The sequence below is a fragment of the Papio anubis genome, chromosome 17 (genome assembly GCF_008728515.1).
Source record: "Papio anubis isolate 15944 chromosome 17, Panubis1.0, whole genome shotgun sequence".
In the NCBI taxonomy this organism is placed as follows: domain Eukaryota; kingdom Metazoa; phylum Chordata; class Mammalia; order Primates; family Cercopithecidae; genus Papio; species Papio anubis.
Genome location: NC_044992.1, coordinates 61,369,715 through 61,383,862, shown reverse-complemented (window position 1 = coordinate 61,383,862; position 14,148 = coordinate 61,369,715). Strand labels below are relative to the sequence as shown.

At 40.8% G+C, this 14,148-nt stretch overlaps 1 protein-coding gene across 5 annotated transcripts in view; it reads right to left on the bottom strand.

Annotated features, from left to right (window-relative positions):
- MAP2K6 (mitogen-activated protein kinase kinase 6) overlaps positions 1 to 14,148 on the bottom strand; it is a 141,215-nt gene that overhangs the window by 44,033 nt on the left and 83,034 nt on the right. For 4 of the 5 annotated variants that reach the window (XM_017950923.3, XM_021929346.2, XM_017950922.3 and 1 more), the window contains exon 2: positions 5,081 to 5,147. In XM_017950923.3, the coding sequence (XP_017806412.1) occupies positions 5,081 to 5,147 (67 nt within the window). Of the gene's footprint in view, positions 1 to 5,080; positions 5,148 to 8,490; positions 8,961 to 14,148 lie in introns of those variants that run through there. The other variant, XM_009191101.4, reaches the window with a different exon arrangement.

Sequence of the window (14,148 nt, the reverse complement as noted above, 5' to 3'; positions counted from 1 at the left end):
GATATACGAATAAATCCCAAAGGAAATAGTAAAAATAAAAGCAGAAAGCAATAAAATTGAAAATAGGAAAATAAAACAAAGCCGGTTCTTCAAAAGAAAAAAAAAATCAGTAAAGTTGATAAACCTCAAGCAAAACTGACAAATTTAACAAGAGAAGACACAAACTATCAGTATCAGGGAAGAAAAACAAAAAAAAGGTGTCACAACAGATTGTACATCCATTTAAAGGATAGGCAGAAAACACCGTGAACAGTTTTACTCTCATAAATGTGACAACTTCGAAGAAATAGACCAACTCCTCAAAACCACATACTACCAAAACTCAGCCATAATGAAACAGATAATCTGAATAGTCCTGTAACTATTAAAGAAATTGGGATTGTGATTAAAAAGTCCCAGGAAAAAAAAAAAAAAAAAAATCCAGGCTCATTTTCTTTCATTGGAGAATTTTAGCAAACATTCAAAGAAGAATTAGCACCAATTTTATACAATGTCTACCAAAAAATAGAAGCACCACTTACCAATTCATTTTTATTAGCATTACCTTAATACTAAAACTAGAAAATAATAGCACAAGAGAAATAATAAATAAACCATCACAGACCAACATCTCCCAAAAGCCTAGAAACAAAAATCCTCAACAAAATTTTAGCAAATCGAATCCAACAATGAACAAAAATATATACACCATAACTAACTGGGATTCATTTGGGGTATGCAAGGCTAGCTCAGTACATAAAAATGAATCAACATAATCTACATATCGACAGATCAAAGAAGAAAAATCTTATGATCATATCAATTGGTGCAGAGAAAGCATTCAACAAAATTCAATACCCATTCATAATAAAAGTTCTCAGGCAGGGCATGTTGGCTCGTGCCTGTAATCCTGGCACTTTGGGAGGGCCAAGGCAGGCAAACTGCTTACCCACGAGTTCGGACCAGCCTAGACAACATGGTGAAACCCCATCTCTACAAAATACAAAAATAAATTAGCCCAGTGTGGTGGCATGTACCTGTAGTTCCAGCTACTTCGGAGGCTGAGATGGGAGGATCACTTGAGCCAGGGGAGGCTGAGACTGCAGTGAGCCATGAGCACACCACTGCACTCCAACCTGGGTGACAGAGTGAGACCCTGTCTCAAAAAACAAAAACAAACAATCAAAAAAAACCTCTCAGTATGCTGAGAGATTTTATATAGCTGGGAACCTTTTCAACCTCATAAGTAACATCTACAAAAAATCTACAGTTAGCTTCATACTTACTAGTGAAAGACTAAATGCTTTCCCTCTAAGATGAGGAACAAACCAGTTTGCCTGCTCTCATCAACCTTATTAACACAGGACTGGACATTCTTGTCACTTCAATAAGGCAACAAAATGCAAGTAAAAATCAAAGTAAAGATTGGAAAAGAAGAAATAAAACTGTCTCTGTTTACAGATGCCATGACTATCTACATAGAAAACTCTAAGGATTCGATGAAAAGCTTCTAGAACTAATAAGCGATTTTAGTAAAGTCACAGAATAGAAGATCAATTGCAGAATCCACAGAATACAAAATCAATACAGAAAAGATCTATTGCATTTCTATACACTGACAATGAACAAGTAAAAACCTAGCTCACAAATCAAATTCCGCTTAAAATTTGCTCCAAAAAAACACTTAGGTATAAATTTCAACAAAGTCTAATATAGAGGAATTGTATTATAAAAATACTGGTGGAATAAAATTTTTAAAGTTGAAGAAATATACCATGTTTGCAGATTAGAAGAACCAAGGTAGTAAAAATGTCAATTCGCCCTAAATTGATCTATAGGTTAAACACAATTCCTACTAAAATCTCAGTAAGTTTCTCTGTGGACATAGACAAGCTTATTCTAAAACTTATATGAAAAGAGAAAGACCTTTAGAATAGTCAACATAATTCTGAAAGGGAACAGAGTGAAGGAATCATGTTTCCCTGTTATGACTTACTATGCAGCTGTGGTAATCAAGACAGTGTGATACTGGCAAAGGGACAGACACATAAATCAGTGGAACAGAATAGAGAACACAGAAATAACTTCAAACAAATATGCCCAATTGACATTTGACAAAGGAGCAGAAGCAATTCAATGGAGGAGGGATAGCCTTTTCAACAAATGGTTCTAGAATAATTGGTAACCCACTGGCCAAAAAAATAAAGCTCAACCTAAACTCATACCTTGACCAAAAATTAACTCAAAATGGACCATGGGCTTAAATGCAAAATGCAACACTACAAAACTTCTAGACAGATCTAGGACTACGCAAAATGTTCTTAGACTTATTATCAAAAGCATGATCTGTAAAAGTAATAATTGATAAGTTGAGCTTCATCAAAATTAAAAACTTTTGCTCTGTGAAAGACCCTTCTAAAATCATAAAAAGACAAATTACAAACTATGAAAAATATTTTCCTATCATGTATCGGACAAAGTCCTTGTGTCCAGAATATACAAATAACTCTCAAAAGTAAACAATAAAAAGAATCTAATTAGACAATGGGCAAAAGATATGCACAGACATTTCACCAAAAATATGTAGATGGAAAATAAACACCTAAAAACATATTCTACATTATTAGCCACTAGAGAAATTGCAAATTAAAACTACATATAGGCCGGGCACGGTGGCTCACGCCTGTAATCCCAGCACTCTGGGAGGCCGAGGCCGGTGGATCATCTAAGGTCAGGAGTTCGAGACCAGCAGACCAGCCTGGCCAATATGGTGAAACCCTGTCTCTACTAAAAAAAAAAAAAAAAAAATTAGCTGGGCATGGTGGCAGGCGCCTGTAATCCCAGCTGCTGGGGAGGCTGAGGCAGGAGAATCACCTGAACCTAGGGGCAGAGGTTGCAGTGAGCCGAGATCACGCCACTGCACTCCAGCCTGGGCAACAAGAGAGAAACTCCATGTCAACAACAACAACAAAAACTACATACATATCACTACAAATCAGAATGGCTAAACTGCAAAATACTGACAGTACCAATTGCTGGCAGAGATCCAGAAAAACTGGATTATTCAGACATTATTGGTGAGAACATAAAATGGTACATTTACTCTGGCCAACAGTTCAGCAGTTCTTTCAAAACTAAAGATGGGCTTACCATGTAACCCAGCAATTACACTATTGGGCTTATACCCCAGAGAAATGAAGACTTATTCTCATGCAGGAACTTATGCATAAATGCTCATAACAGCTTTATTCCTAGTAGCCAAAAATGGAAAACTTCCCATATCTTCTTCAAAGGCTAAGGTGTTGAACAAACTATGGTATGACCATACCATAGATGGGTACTTAGCAATAAAATGGAACAAACTGTCAATACATGCAATTACTTAAATGAACCTCAATAAAATTATGTTGAACAAAAAAATCTCAAAAAGAGATGCATGATTTCATTTACATAACAATCATGAAATAACAAAATGGCAAAGGAGAACAGATTAGTGGTTGCCAGGGATTAAGGACAGAGATGGGGGGAAGAGGTGGGTGTGACTATAAGAGGGTAACATAAAGAGTCTTGTAATGTTGCTGTAGTGAAGTATCTTGATTATAATAGTATTTATGCAATACTTATACATGTGATAAACTTTATAGAGCTACACATGCACACACACACACACAAATGAATACTCGCATAGCTGGCAAAATTAAGTTCTATGATTTGCACTACTGCCACTTTCTTGATCTTGATAATGTACTATGGTTGTGCAAGATGTTAACGTGAGATGGGGGGAGTTTGGCATGGCTTGGGGAAAGGGATATATGGGACTTCCCTGTACATTTCTTTGCAACCTCCTTTTAATCTACAATTACTTCAAAATAAAAAGTTTTAAAAGTATATCCCATAAATTCCTATACAGGTAGTAAAAGTAGGCCACATATTTGACTCTAAGCTCTTGAGAAATCAATCAGAGAGGAAACAATAGTAATTACACAGTTCACAGGTCTACAAAAAAAAAAAATTGCTCAGAGAGACCAAAATAAAGAAAAAAAAGAGGAAAAAAATATTGATAGTAAGTATGAGAAGATGGATCTTCCTCCTGCAGATTCCAATGAAAGGAACATTCTATCTTGAGTTTAGACCCTTGAGCTACAGTCCAGAACCCTGAAGAGTAGCCGTCAACTCTACTGTGTCCTTAAAAATTCTCCAGTGGAAAGTTTCTGTATACTGCTTCATGCAATGCAAGGACCAACGGCTTTAACAAAGTCTTAACAGCAGACAGGATCCCATTTGAAAGCACATTCCAACACTAGGGGGTGCACTTCCTGATAGTAGATCACAGCTAACATCAAAACGTATTACAAAGGGAGGCACTTTTGTAGACATGAGCAAAAGCCTTACCAACTCACTTTTCCATTAGGATGCCCTCTCTTTGCCCTTGCCCTGTCTCTCTAACACCTCTATTGTGATTCGTTTCCTTGGAGTTTCGATTCCTCTCATGCAGATGCCTTGGTAGGGAAGTACCTTTCCCACCACCAGATTAAAAAAAAAACAAGAAGGAGGTTCACAGAGAGGATGTCATTTACACGATGTCCTTCACTAGGACTTGAGCTGACTTAGGGATTTAGGCCAAAACCTCAGCTAATAAAAAAATGTTCCTTTACCTCATTCTTCCTTCTGTTTATATGGGACAGAATTTAAGTGTCAGGATGTGGGTCCTCACCAAATACCATCTTTCCATCTCAACCCAAGTTTTATAGTAGTGGCTTTCACAGGGATTTTCCTGTTTGCTCCAATCTACAGGGAAAAGGCAAGGAAGTCCACATCCAGGGGCCTTTCTGGCCTTACATAGAGCCCCATCTGCCAAATATATGTGACATTCAATTCTTACTCAACCAATAACTTAAGACACTGAGTTCAAAACTACCCATTCAACATAACTGACTGATAAGATATGATTATTTCAGGTCTCAGAACAGTGAGCAAATGGCTTCCCCCCTTAAAGGGCTTTTCTAAAGTCAAGGCATTGCTCACCAGTCCAAAAATAAACCCCCAGGAGAAACCTGAAAGTACAAGGATTTGGATTCAGATGATGATCTCGCCAACTTACGTGGAACTGGTCTGAGGTTGTTCAAATGCTTCTTTTGGAATTTTAAGGCCAGGGTTTCGCTTCTTGCCTATGGGGAAAGACGTAAGGAAAACGTTAAGGATTAAATCATAGCAAGATAGCAGAGAAAGAGACTGCAGCAAAGGAAAGAGCTGACCTGCGCATGCAGCTCTCACGTCTCCATTCAAAGCACCACTTCCTGCCCAGGAGGTTTGTGAGTGTTGAGAACCCAAGCACCTGGTAGAACAGAGCTTCCCAAATACAGACTATGGTCATGAATGAGGTTTTTCATCAGTCCAGGGGGCAAACATCAGGATGAGAATGCCAACTCTCTTTTCCTAGGAAGATCTGCCCTTTCTGCCCACTGAGTGTGTCACTGCAACTTCTTTCTTTTTGAGACAGAGTCTCACTTTGTCACCAGGCTGGAGTGCAGTGGCACAATCTCCACTCACTGCAACTTCTGCCTCCTGGATTCAAGCAATTCTCCTGCCTCAGTCTCCTGAGGAGCTGGGATTACAGGCATGCACCACCATGCCCGGCTAATTTTTGTATTTTTAGTAGAGACAGGGGTTTCTCCATGTTGGCCAGGCTGGTCTCAAACTCCTGACCTCAGGTGATCCACTGACCTTGGCCTCCCAAAGTGCTGGGATTACAGGCATGTGCCACCACACTCAGCCTATGAGCCACCATGCCTGGCCTTGGCTTTTTTTTTTTTTCTTTTACACTATAATGGTGATGGCAGACACTTGGTTATAGCTTTTTTTTTCTTTTTAGTGTTAGTAAAGGGCAGTCACCCTTATCTCAGTATCCCCCTATTTTCTAAATCGATCTGTTAACAACTACAGGAGTTAGCAATGGAAGTAGAATAAAAAATGTTTTTCCACTGTTCTGCCCCCCACTTTTCCCAACCACCTGCTGTAATTTGAAAAACTTAAGAGAAGGATAGAGTAATACTTATTTACATTTGCCCTGTTCCGTAAAGGATTAAGATAACAGATGAGCTTATGCAAGGAGGTTATAACTTCTTCTTGGGCCAGATGGAAAGGTAGCTTGATGTCGATCATACCTGGGCTGAAATTACAAGAGAATTTGGCTCGAATACTTCTGTTGATGAGTGAAAACGAACAGACTGAGAAATGCCAGCTCAGGAAGCAGATCAGAGCAAACAAGGGCCTGGGGTTTTCCCCATCCATGGAGATCCTGTGTCTCCCAGGGGAAACCAAGGGAGCGCTGGATAGAATGACTGGAAAGAATGCTACCTCCTGGCCGGGCACGGTGGCTCACGCCTGTAATCCCAGTACTTTGGGAGGCCGAGGCGGGCGGATCACGAGGTCAGGAGATCGAGACCATCCTGGCTAATATGGTGAAACCCCCTCTCTACTAAAAATACAATAAATTAGCCAGGCACGGTGGTGGGCGCCTGTAGACCCAGCTACTCGGGAGGCTGAGGCAGGAGAATGGCGTGAACCCAGGAGGCGGAGCTTGCATGCAGTGAGCCAAGATCGCACCACTGCACTCCAGCCTAGGTGACAGAGCAAGACTCCGTCTCAAAAAAAAAAAAGAATGCTACCTCCTTTCCCACCTCTTCTCTACATTGCAGATGAGCACTCAGAGATAACACAAGCCCTGGATACAGCCCTGGATAGATCCTGAAGCTGCAGAGAAACTTAAGAAATCAATTAAAATAACCTCCTTGCAGAAAAAATGACATCCAAAGACTTCAGTGACTTGCTCCACATCACAGAGGTCAGCAATGACCCAGTCAGATCAGAATCCAGGTCTCCTGACACCCAGGTGGGAGTTCTTTCTACTATCCTGCAATAGAAGACGTTTAGAGATGACTGGAGAGGGGGCGAGTGAGAAGAACACGGGATTTTGAGTTTTAAAATATCCAGCTGACATCTGCTTCTTCCATGCACCACACAACTTCTAGAATCACTTTTCATCTGACTCTGTTTTCTCAATTGTAAAATGAGGAAGTAACATCAGTACTCACCTCACTTGACTGATATGAGAATCAAAGCAGATAATATATATGAAAAAACATTAAGATACCGTAAGTAGCTCTTAATTAGACTCATTTAGGGAAACAATTAGTACTGTCTCCTCTTTTTAAAAGTCATTTAAAAAAATTCATGAAGAGAATTGGCTACATGATCATAGCCCACTACAATGTATAACGAAATTTTTTCTTTCTATTCCTTCAGAATCCAAAATCAGATCAATTCTGCCGAGTTGTATAAAGCCAGGAAAAAATATGCTTCGCAGTAATCAGCCTAGAGAAAGCCTTTTAGGAACACTTTCAGGCTTTCTCAATTCTCTCCTCATTTGGGTTTACCTATGTATTTTACACGGTTCAAAACTCACCATTCACTTTCCTGCTCTTGGAACTCAAACAGCTGTTAAGGATGTTACCAAATTGTCAGTTATTGACATCACATAGAGCTTTCCTAGGTACCAGGAACTATGCTAAGTGCTGGACCCAGTTATGAGAATCCAAATAGATAGATGGCCTAATTCCAACAATTGCCATCCATATGCCTCAGCCAAACAGACAGGAAATGTTATTTTCAAAGAGATTCTTCAGTGAGGAATGAATGACAGGTTCAACTTGTTTAGATAACTATACAGATAACTACATACAAATTCCAGTACAGGCGACAGATAATTCAGGTAATCCCAAGAGGCAACCCTACAGTCCTCTCAAAGAAAACAAACACTAAAGTAACACATAATTTGCCTATGAAAACTGGTCTCCAGTTGTCATTTAAGCAAACCAAAAGCAGAAGTTACTCTTAAATTCCTACATCTTCCTCTTATTTCTAACTCAGTTCTTATAAGGTAGATGTAAAGAGAAATAGCTATTTATTGAGAAAACCCCTTTGGAAAACCTTAATATAGCAATTAATTAGTAGCAATTCTTAACAGCAATTAACTATTAAACCATAACTTAAATCACCAAAACATCTATACAAAGAAACAATAAAAAAGAGAGAAGGTTTTTGGCACAGAGAGACCAAAGGAATAAAAGACCAAAATTATAATAAAGTCTTCCAAGAGGGAGGAGAAGGCCTTTGATTCTCTCCCCAGATCACTTTTACACCCAGCTATCCCCCCAACCCCCCACATCAACATCATTCTTACCCTGAATTTACTGCCTCCTAGTTGAAATTGCCAGCCTCCTGTCTCCAGACTCTAAACCCTTGACTATATATAAGTTGGACATCTGCATATCTTAAACCTAATATTTCCAAGTATATCAGCTCCTCAGAGCAACGAGAAAAAATAGATCCAGGAGACACAAAACCTAGTTGAATTACAGTGTTAGAAAATACTCTGCCTTCACGTTAAAAAGTACATCAAATAAAATACAAATCACAAGCACACACAGCAACATTCTGCAATTCACTTACTTGCCCATCTCTGACAGAGCAGCACAATAATAGACCAGCAGAGGCGACTCTGGTGAGGTTATCGAGGCTGCAGGGAAGGCCAGCAGAGGAAAATCTAACAGAAGTCATTCTTCACTTAGCTCCAAAGACCACACTTCAGCAAGGAGAAACAGAACCGAACAGACTCCGCCCCCTCCTCAAGTTCGGATTGCAGCAAACCTCTGCAAGTTCATTGTTCCCAGGAATTTGCAGCTTCAGGAAGGGAGAAGGGAAGTGGGTCTATGTGGACACCCAGGCATGACATTAATCATTAACCAGACTTGGAGGAATAAATCTATAAATCTGGACAGTACCATGTTCTGCAGCTTTTCTATAAATGCCTCTTTCATTTCTTAAAAGAAAGAAAAACAATATGTGGTCAGTTTCCAGCTGTGTTTACTTCACAGCAATCTGTTCCCCCAGGAAGGCAGCCAACACCTGACGCTAACATTGAACACTGTTTAAAAAAAAAAAAAAAAAAAAAAAGGGAGGGAGCACCATGAATAATAAAGCTAAGCGGCCAACTATGTTCAACAGTCTTTGCCTTTGATATTCTAAAGCAAAGCAGAAAAGATGTCAGAAAAAAAAAAGGCTTTCTATGATGTCACATGCTAGCAACACGCCTTCTCAGAAAGAGAGAATTCTGTAGATTTCTGCAGATCGCAACAAGCCTCGACTGCTTATTGGCACAGTCTGCAAAGGGTAAGTCTCGTTGGCCTGATTGGGCATATGCAGCACTCTATTGCATCAGACCCTGTTACACCCATGCCTGTGTTCTCTGAAAATAGCGTAGTCCCACCACACATATATATTTGCAAAATTCATCTTAAACCAAAGCAAAGCTGGGTCATTATAATCCCGGCCTGGAGCAAAATGGCACTGGAAAAAAAAAATTTTTTAAAGCCTTGCCAATAGCTAGAAAATATTTACCAGGCCACAGAAATGTTCGCTAGCTTTGACTGCACCGAAAATGATGGGGTACACGAGAGGTCTTGCACACACTCTGAGAGGGTAAGCACAAAGCATTCCTCTGATGTTCCTCATTACATAAAACAGAAGATTGTGTTCCACTGCCAATCCAAACAGCATGAGAAGCCCACGCGGTCAACAGAAGGTGGCATCGTGAAGATACGCTGATGCCTAAATATTTGTTAGCTTGGCCGAGGGTTGGGGGGGCATGATGGTGAGAGTTTATGATTATTGACACAGCTTCACAAAAGGATGGCAGTGTTTCCTGTGCCAAATTTATTTTAAAAATCTGTTTCCCAATATGAATGGGATTTCCAGCCAAGTAACTGGCAATCTAGAGGCCTTGGCTGCCCTCTCCTTACTACTTGCATCGAGGCTTACGTTCCAAGGGTAGTTGGCAATCAAATCAGCAGTGAAGTATCATTCAGTGTTATTAAATTGCAATCATCATATGCAAAGCAACGAACGAAGCAGGGCAGGGGAAGAGGCGTGCAGGAAGAAAGCTGGCTTTGCAACAGCAATGTAAAAGGGAACAGAGACCCTGCCATCCTCCAATCCTCCAAAACCACTGGTTCTTATATACCACTGAGATTCCAACCACTCAAGCAAATCTCTCTGGAATTACATAAAGTTTAGAGAAGAAAAGCTGAAAAGCTTTTTTTTTTTTTTTTTGAGATGGAATCTTGCTCTGTCACCCAGCCTGGAGTGTAGTGGCACAATGTCAGCTCACTGCAACCTCTGCCTCCCGGGTTCATGTGATTCTCCTGCCTCAGCCTCCTGAGTAGCTGGGATTACAGGCACCCGCCACCACGCCTGACTAATTTTTGTATTTTTAGTAGAGATGGGGTTTCACCATGTTGGTCAGGCTGGTCTTGAACTCCTGACCTCATGATCCACCTGCCTCGGCCTCCCAAAGTGCTGGGATTATAGGCGTGAGTCACCATGCCCGGCCTTTTTTTGTTTGTTTGTTTTGAGACAGAGGCTCGCTTTGTCACCCAGGCTGGAGTGCAGTGGCGCTATCTAGGCTCACTGAAACCTCCACCTTACAGGTTCAAACAATTCTCATGCCCCTCAGCCTCCCAAGTAGCTGTGACTGGGAATACAGGCATGCACCACCCCACCCACCTAATTTTTGTATTTTTAGTCGAGATGGGGTTTCGCCATGTTGACCAGGCTAATCTCAAATTTCTGACCTCAGGTTATCTGCCCGCCTTGGCCTCCCAAAGTGCTGTTGCTGGGATTACAGGTGTGAGCCACTGTGCCTGACTGAACAGCTCATTTAAAAACCTGCAGTCAGTTTGATTTCAGAGTCAGAATGAATCTCCTAAGACCTTACCTTTGGTCATACTGTTCCTTCTACCTGGAGGGCTCTAAGCTCTCTTGCAGACAAGAACTCAACCTTCCAAATTCAAAAGCTCCCTCATAGAAGCTTCCCAGAGCTTCCTGAACACAGCCTAAGGATTACCATCCACACATTCCTGCTTTCATATTCCGGCACCTTACGCTGGGCCTGCAACACAGTATGAGCTCAAAGCAGCTGCCCTGAAACTTTGATATTTTAGCTGAAAAATGTCCACTGTCTCTAAAATAGATCTCCAGAACCATCTTCCACTCATTTCCCGCATACCTTTTCTCACAATCTAGAATTATTTTATTTTTGTATTTATTTACTTTTGCATTTATTTATTCCTTGTTTACCTATCTTTCCCCACTAGAATATAAGTTCCATGATGGCCAACGATTTTGCCCAGTACCGGCACATCGTAAATATTTGTTGACTGAATATTTGTTATTCTTTTCTCAACTGTTTTGAACATTGGTACAGAGCTCTTCAAAAAACACACCAAATGCACAACCAAGAATGGAATGGAAATTGCACAAACCTCTGCATCAGTAAGAATCATTTCAGATCCCAGCTGTCCCACTTAGTGATGTAACGTTGAGAAGGTTTCTTATCTTAAACTAAGTTTCTACACCTGCAAACTGGAGATGATGTAAAGTCTCCCCAGGTCATTAAGAGACTCAGTTGCCACGGTGTGTGTGAAGAAGCGTAGCAGGGTCGGGCATAATATAGGTGCTCAATAAATACTTTCTTTTCTCCCTTCCATATTTATATTTATGCTTATATTTTTAAAATATGAGCTAAGCAGAATGTTCTCTGGATGGCATCTTATTTCTTCAAATTCCATGCTCCATTCTCCCTCTTTTCTGTTATTTATGCGAGAATTACATTTTTCAAACATCTCATCAATCTTGAATCAACCTCTCTTTGTGCCCACTGACTATGGGAACTTCTCCAGGTCTATAGAGTCAGGATTTCTGGGACGGAGTGTAGTGAGTGCTTATACTCTTAGGCTGCCTCAGTATCCATTTTTAAACCTAAGTTAAACTATCTCACATCAGAAGCAGGGCTCAGTCACTCTGGACACGGTTTCTAATACCACAGTCCGCCGGAGTGGCTCCAAACCAGTGGCCAGAGATGAAACTTAGAGACATCTCTCCTGCCTAGCAGGCTGGCCTCCCTATTTTCCTGCCATTTCCTTTAAACAGACCATGCAGACATTTGCCCACAAACGTAAGGTGACCACCTCTCAGTCACACTGTGACCTCCTAGAACTAGTGCCTGCTTGCTTTAAACCCAGCAATTAAAGCTCCCCGCAGGAAACTGGATAACGCCCTGTACCCAATAAAGACATTGGCTCACTGGTCCCTTCTCTCTCTCTCTGTGTGTGTGTGTGTGTTTGTGTGTGTGTGGCTTCCAGGGGAGTGTGTGTGTGTGTGTGTGGCTTCCAGGAGTGTGTGTGTTTGTGTGTGTGGCTTCCAGGTGTGTGTGTGTGGGGGGGGGGGCTTCCAGGCATGCTGGGTGCCATACAGAGTGTCTCAGTGCTAAAAACTCTTAAAATCTATACACAACTATATCATAGTTGTGTCACTGAAACCACACTTCCAATCCTATCCCTACGGGTGAAACTGCCCCAAAAGGACTCGTGCAGGTGGGTCCCCTGCTAATGCCCTTTTGTCCAGGTCTCTCAGCTACTGGGCAGAGTAGTTACCGGCTAAGTTGATAGAGTGAGGCTTCAGGATCCATGTATTTTTTTAAGTTTCACAAGTGTCTGAGAAATCAGCCACAGTTAAGCAGCCCTTGTCTACCATGTGTCTATGTAAAGTTGTCTTTTGTTTGTTTGTTTGACTTGTTTTACCATTTCTCATTTTATGATGCCAATGTCACTTTCCTCCCAGGCTCCTGCCACTTCCCCCACAACCCACCAGTTCTTTCTGATTAGTAAGAATTAAATTCCAAGCTAGCTCCTCCCTGCGTTCTCTCTGTCTTTGAGCTGAAATTGTCAATCATTCCCCAAGGTACACATTGCAAGGGTCAAAATTTATTAGATGGCAAATTCTGCCGTCGAAGTATCAGGAGATATGAAAACCCAACTCCATAATAACAGTGAGTATGTGTGGTGTACAATACAAGCATAGCACCCTGAAAGCAGGAGAGAAGCAGCAAGACAAGCAACACTAAAAAATGGTCTCACATAGGAAGTGGTATTTGAAGCGGCCCTTTGATTTTGGTAGGATTTAAGGGTACTTGAGCATTTGTTATACTGTATGTCTTCTTTACATATATTTAAATGTTTCCAAAATCAAAAAAAAAAAGTTTAAAAAGATAATGGGTGAGATTTTGACAATCAGGACTCGGAGAGACAATAAGGGATTCTAAGTAAATGAAGATGAGCTATCTATGTAAGGAGAAGCACTGTGGTATATTCAAAGAATTCTCAGTTTTCTACTCCAAAGTGAAAAGTGGTGGAGACAGAAACCTGGAGGAGGAGATTGGAGTCAGAGATCAAAATACTGTAACTAATCAATTTTAAATTTCAGATGTAAAAAGAGAAGTCATTTATGTTTTTCAGTAGAGGAATGTCATGCCACATCTATGCTTCAGAAAAAAAAAAAAAAAAAGATGTAACAAGATGAACTGACCTAATACCAGGATGATTTGAAACCGTGCTACACACACACTCACACATAAACCCACATAATCGTATGCCTTGATTATGCCTCCAGGTCCTTGCTCCTATTTTCCCCAGAATGTTGTTATTACCTGTTTTCCCCAGTCAACTTCGACACTCAGCTCAAGCATGTTTTTCTCCAGGAAGCCTTCTATGAAAGTCCCCAATACAATAAATACCTTTCCTCTGTGTTGCCACAGTACCCTGAACCTTCCTATACTGATTAAGTGAACCCATCTGTTCATCCATGTCTTCCACTAAAAACGCAAGCCCTTCGAAGTCAGGGTCCATGTCTTCCTACCTAGGGTACAGAGTTTAAGCACTAGACCCAAAAATAAGAGGTAGAGATCACAGCAATCTGGCTCACAAGTAAGCTGCTTGAATTTTGCAGAGGCAAAATCTATAGGCTCTGGTCACTTACTGCATAAGAGGAACAAAGGAACAGAAGCTAAGTAGTAGTAATGGTAATAGAAGTATTGCTACTAGTAGTAGTAGTGGTAGTAAAAATGATGCTCGTCATCTGGCTTTTCCACCCCCATATGAAGTTAAGTGAAAGAGGAAAGTCAGGTCAGTGTGGGTGGCCAGCTGGGAAAGGGCAAATCATGAGTTCCATTTCAGATGTATTAAGTATAAGATGCTGGAGGGACGCATGGCAGAA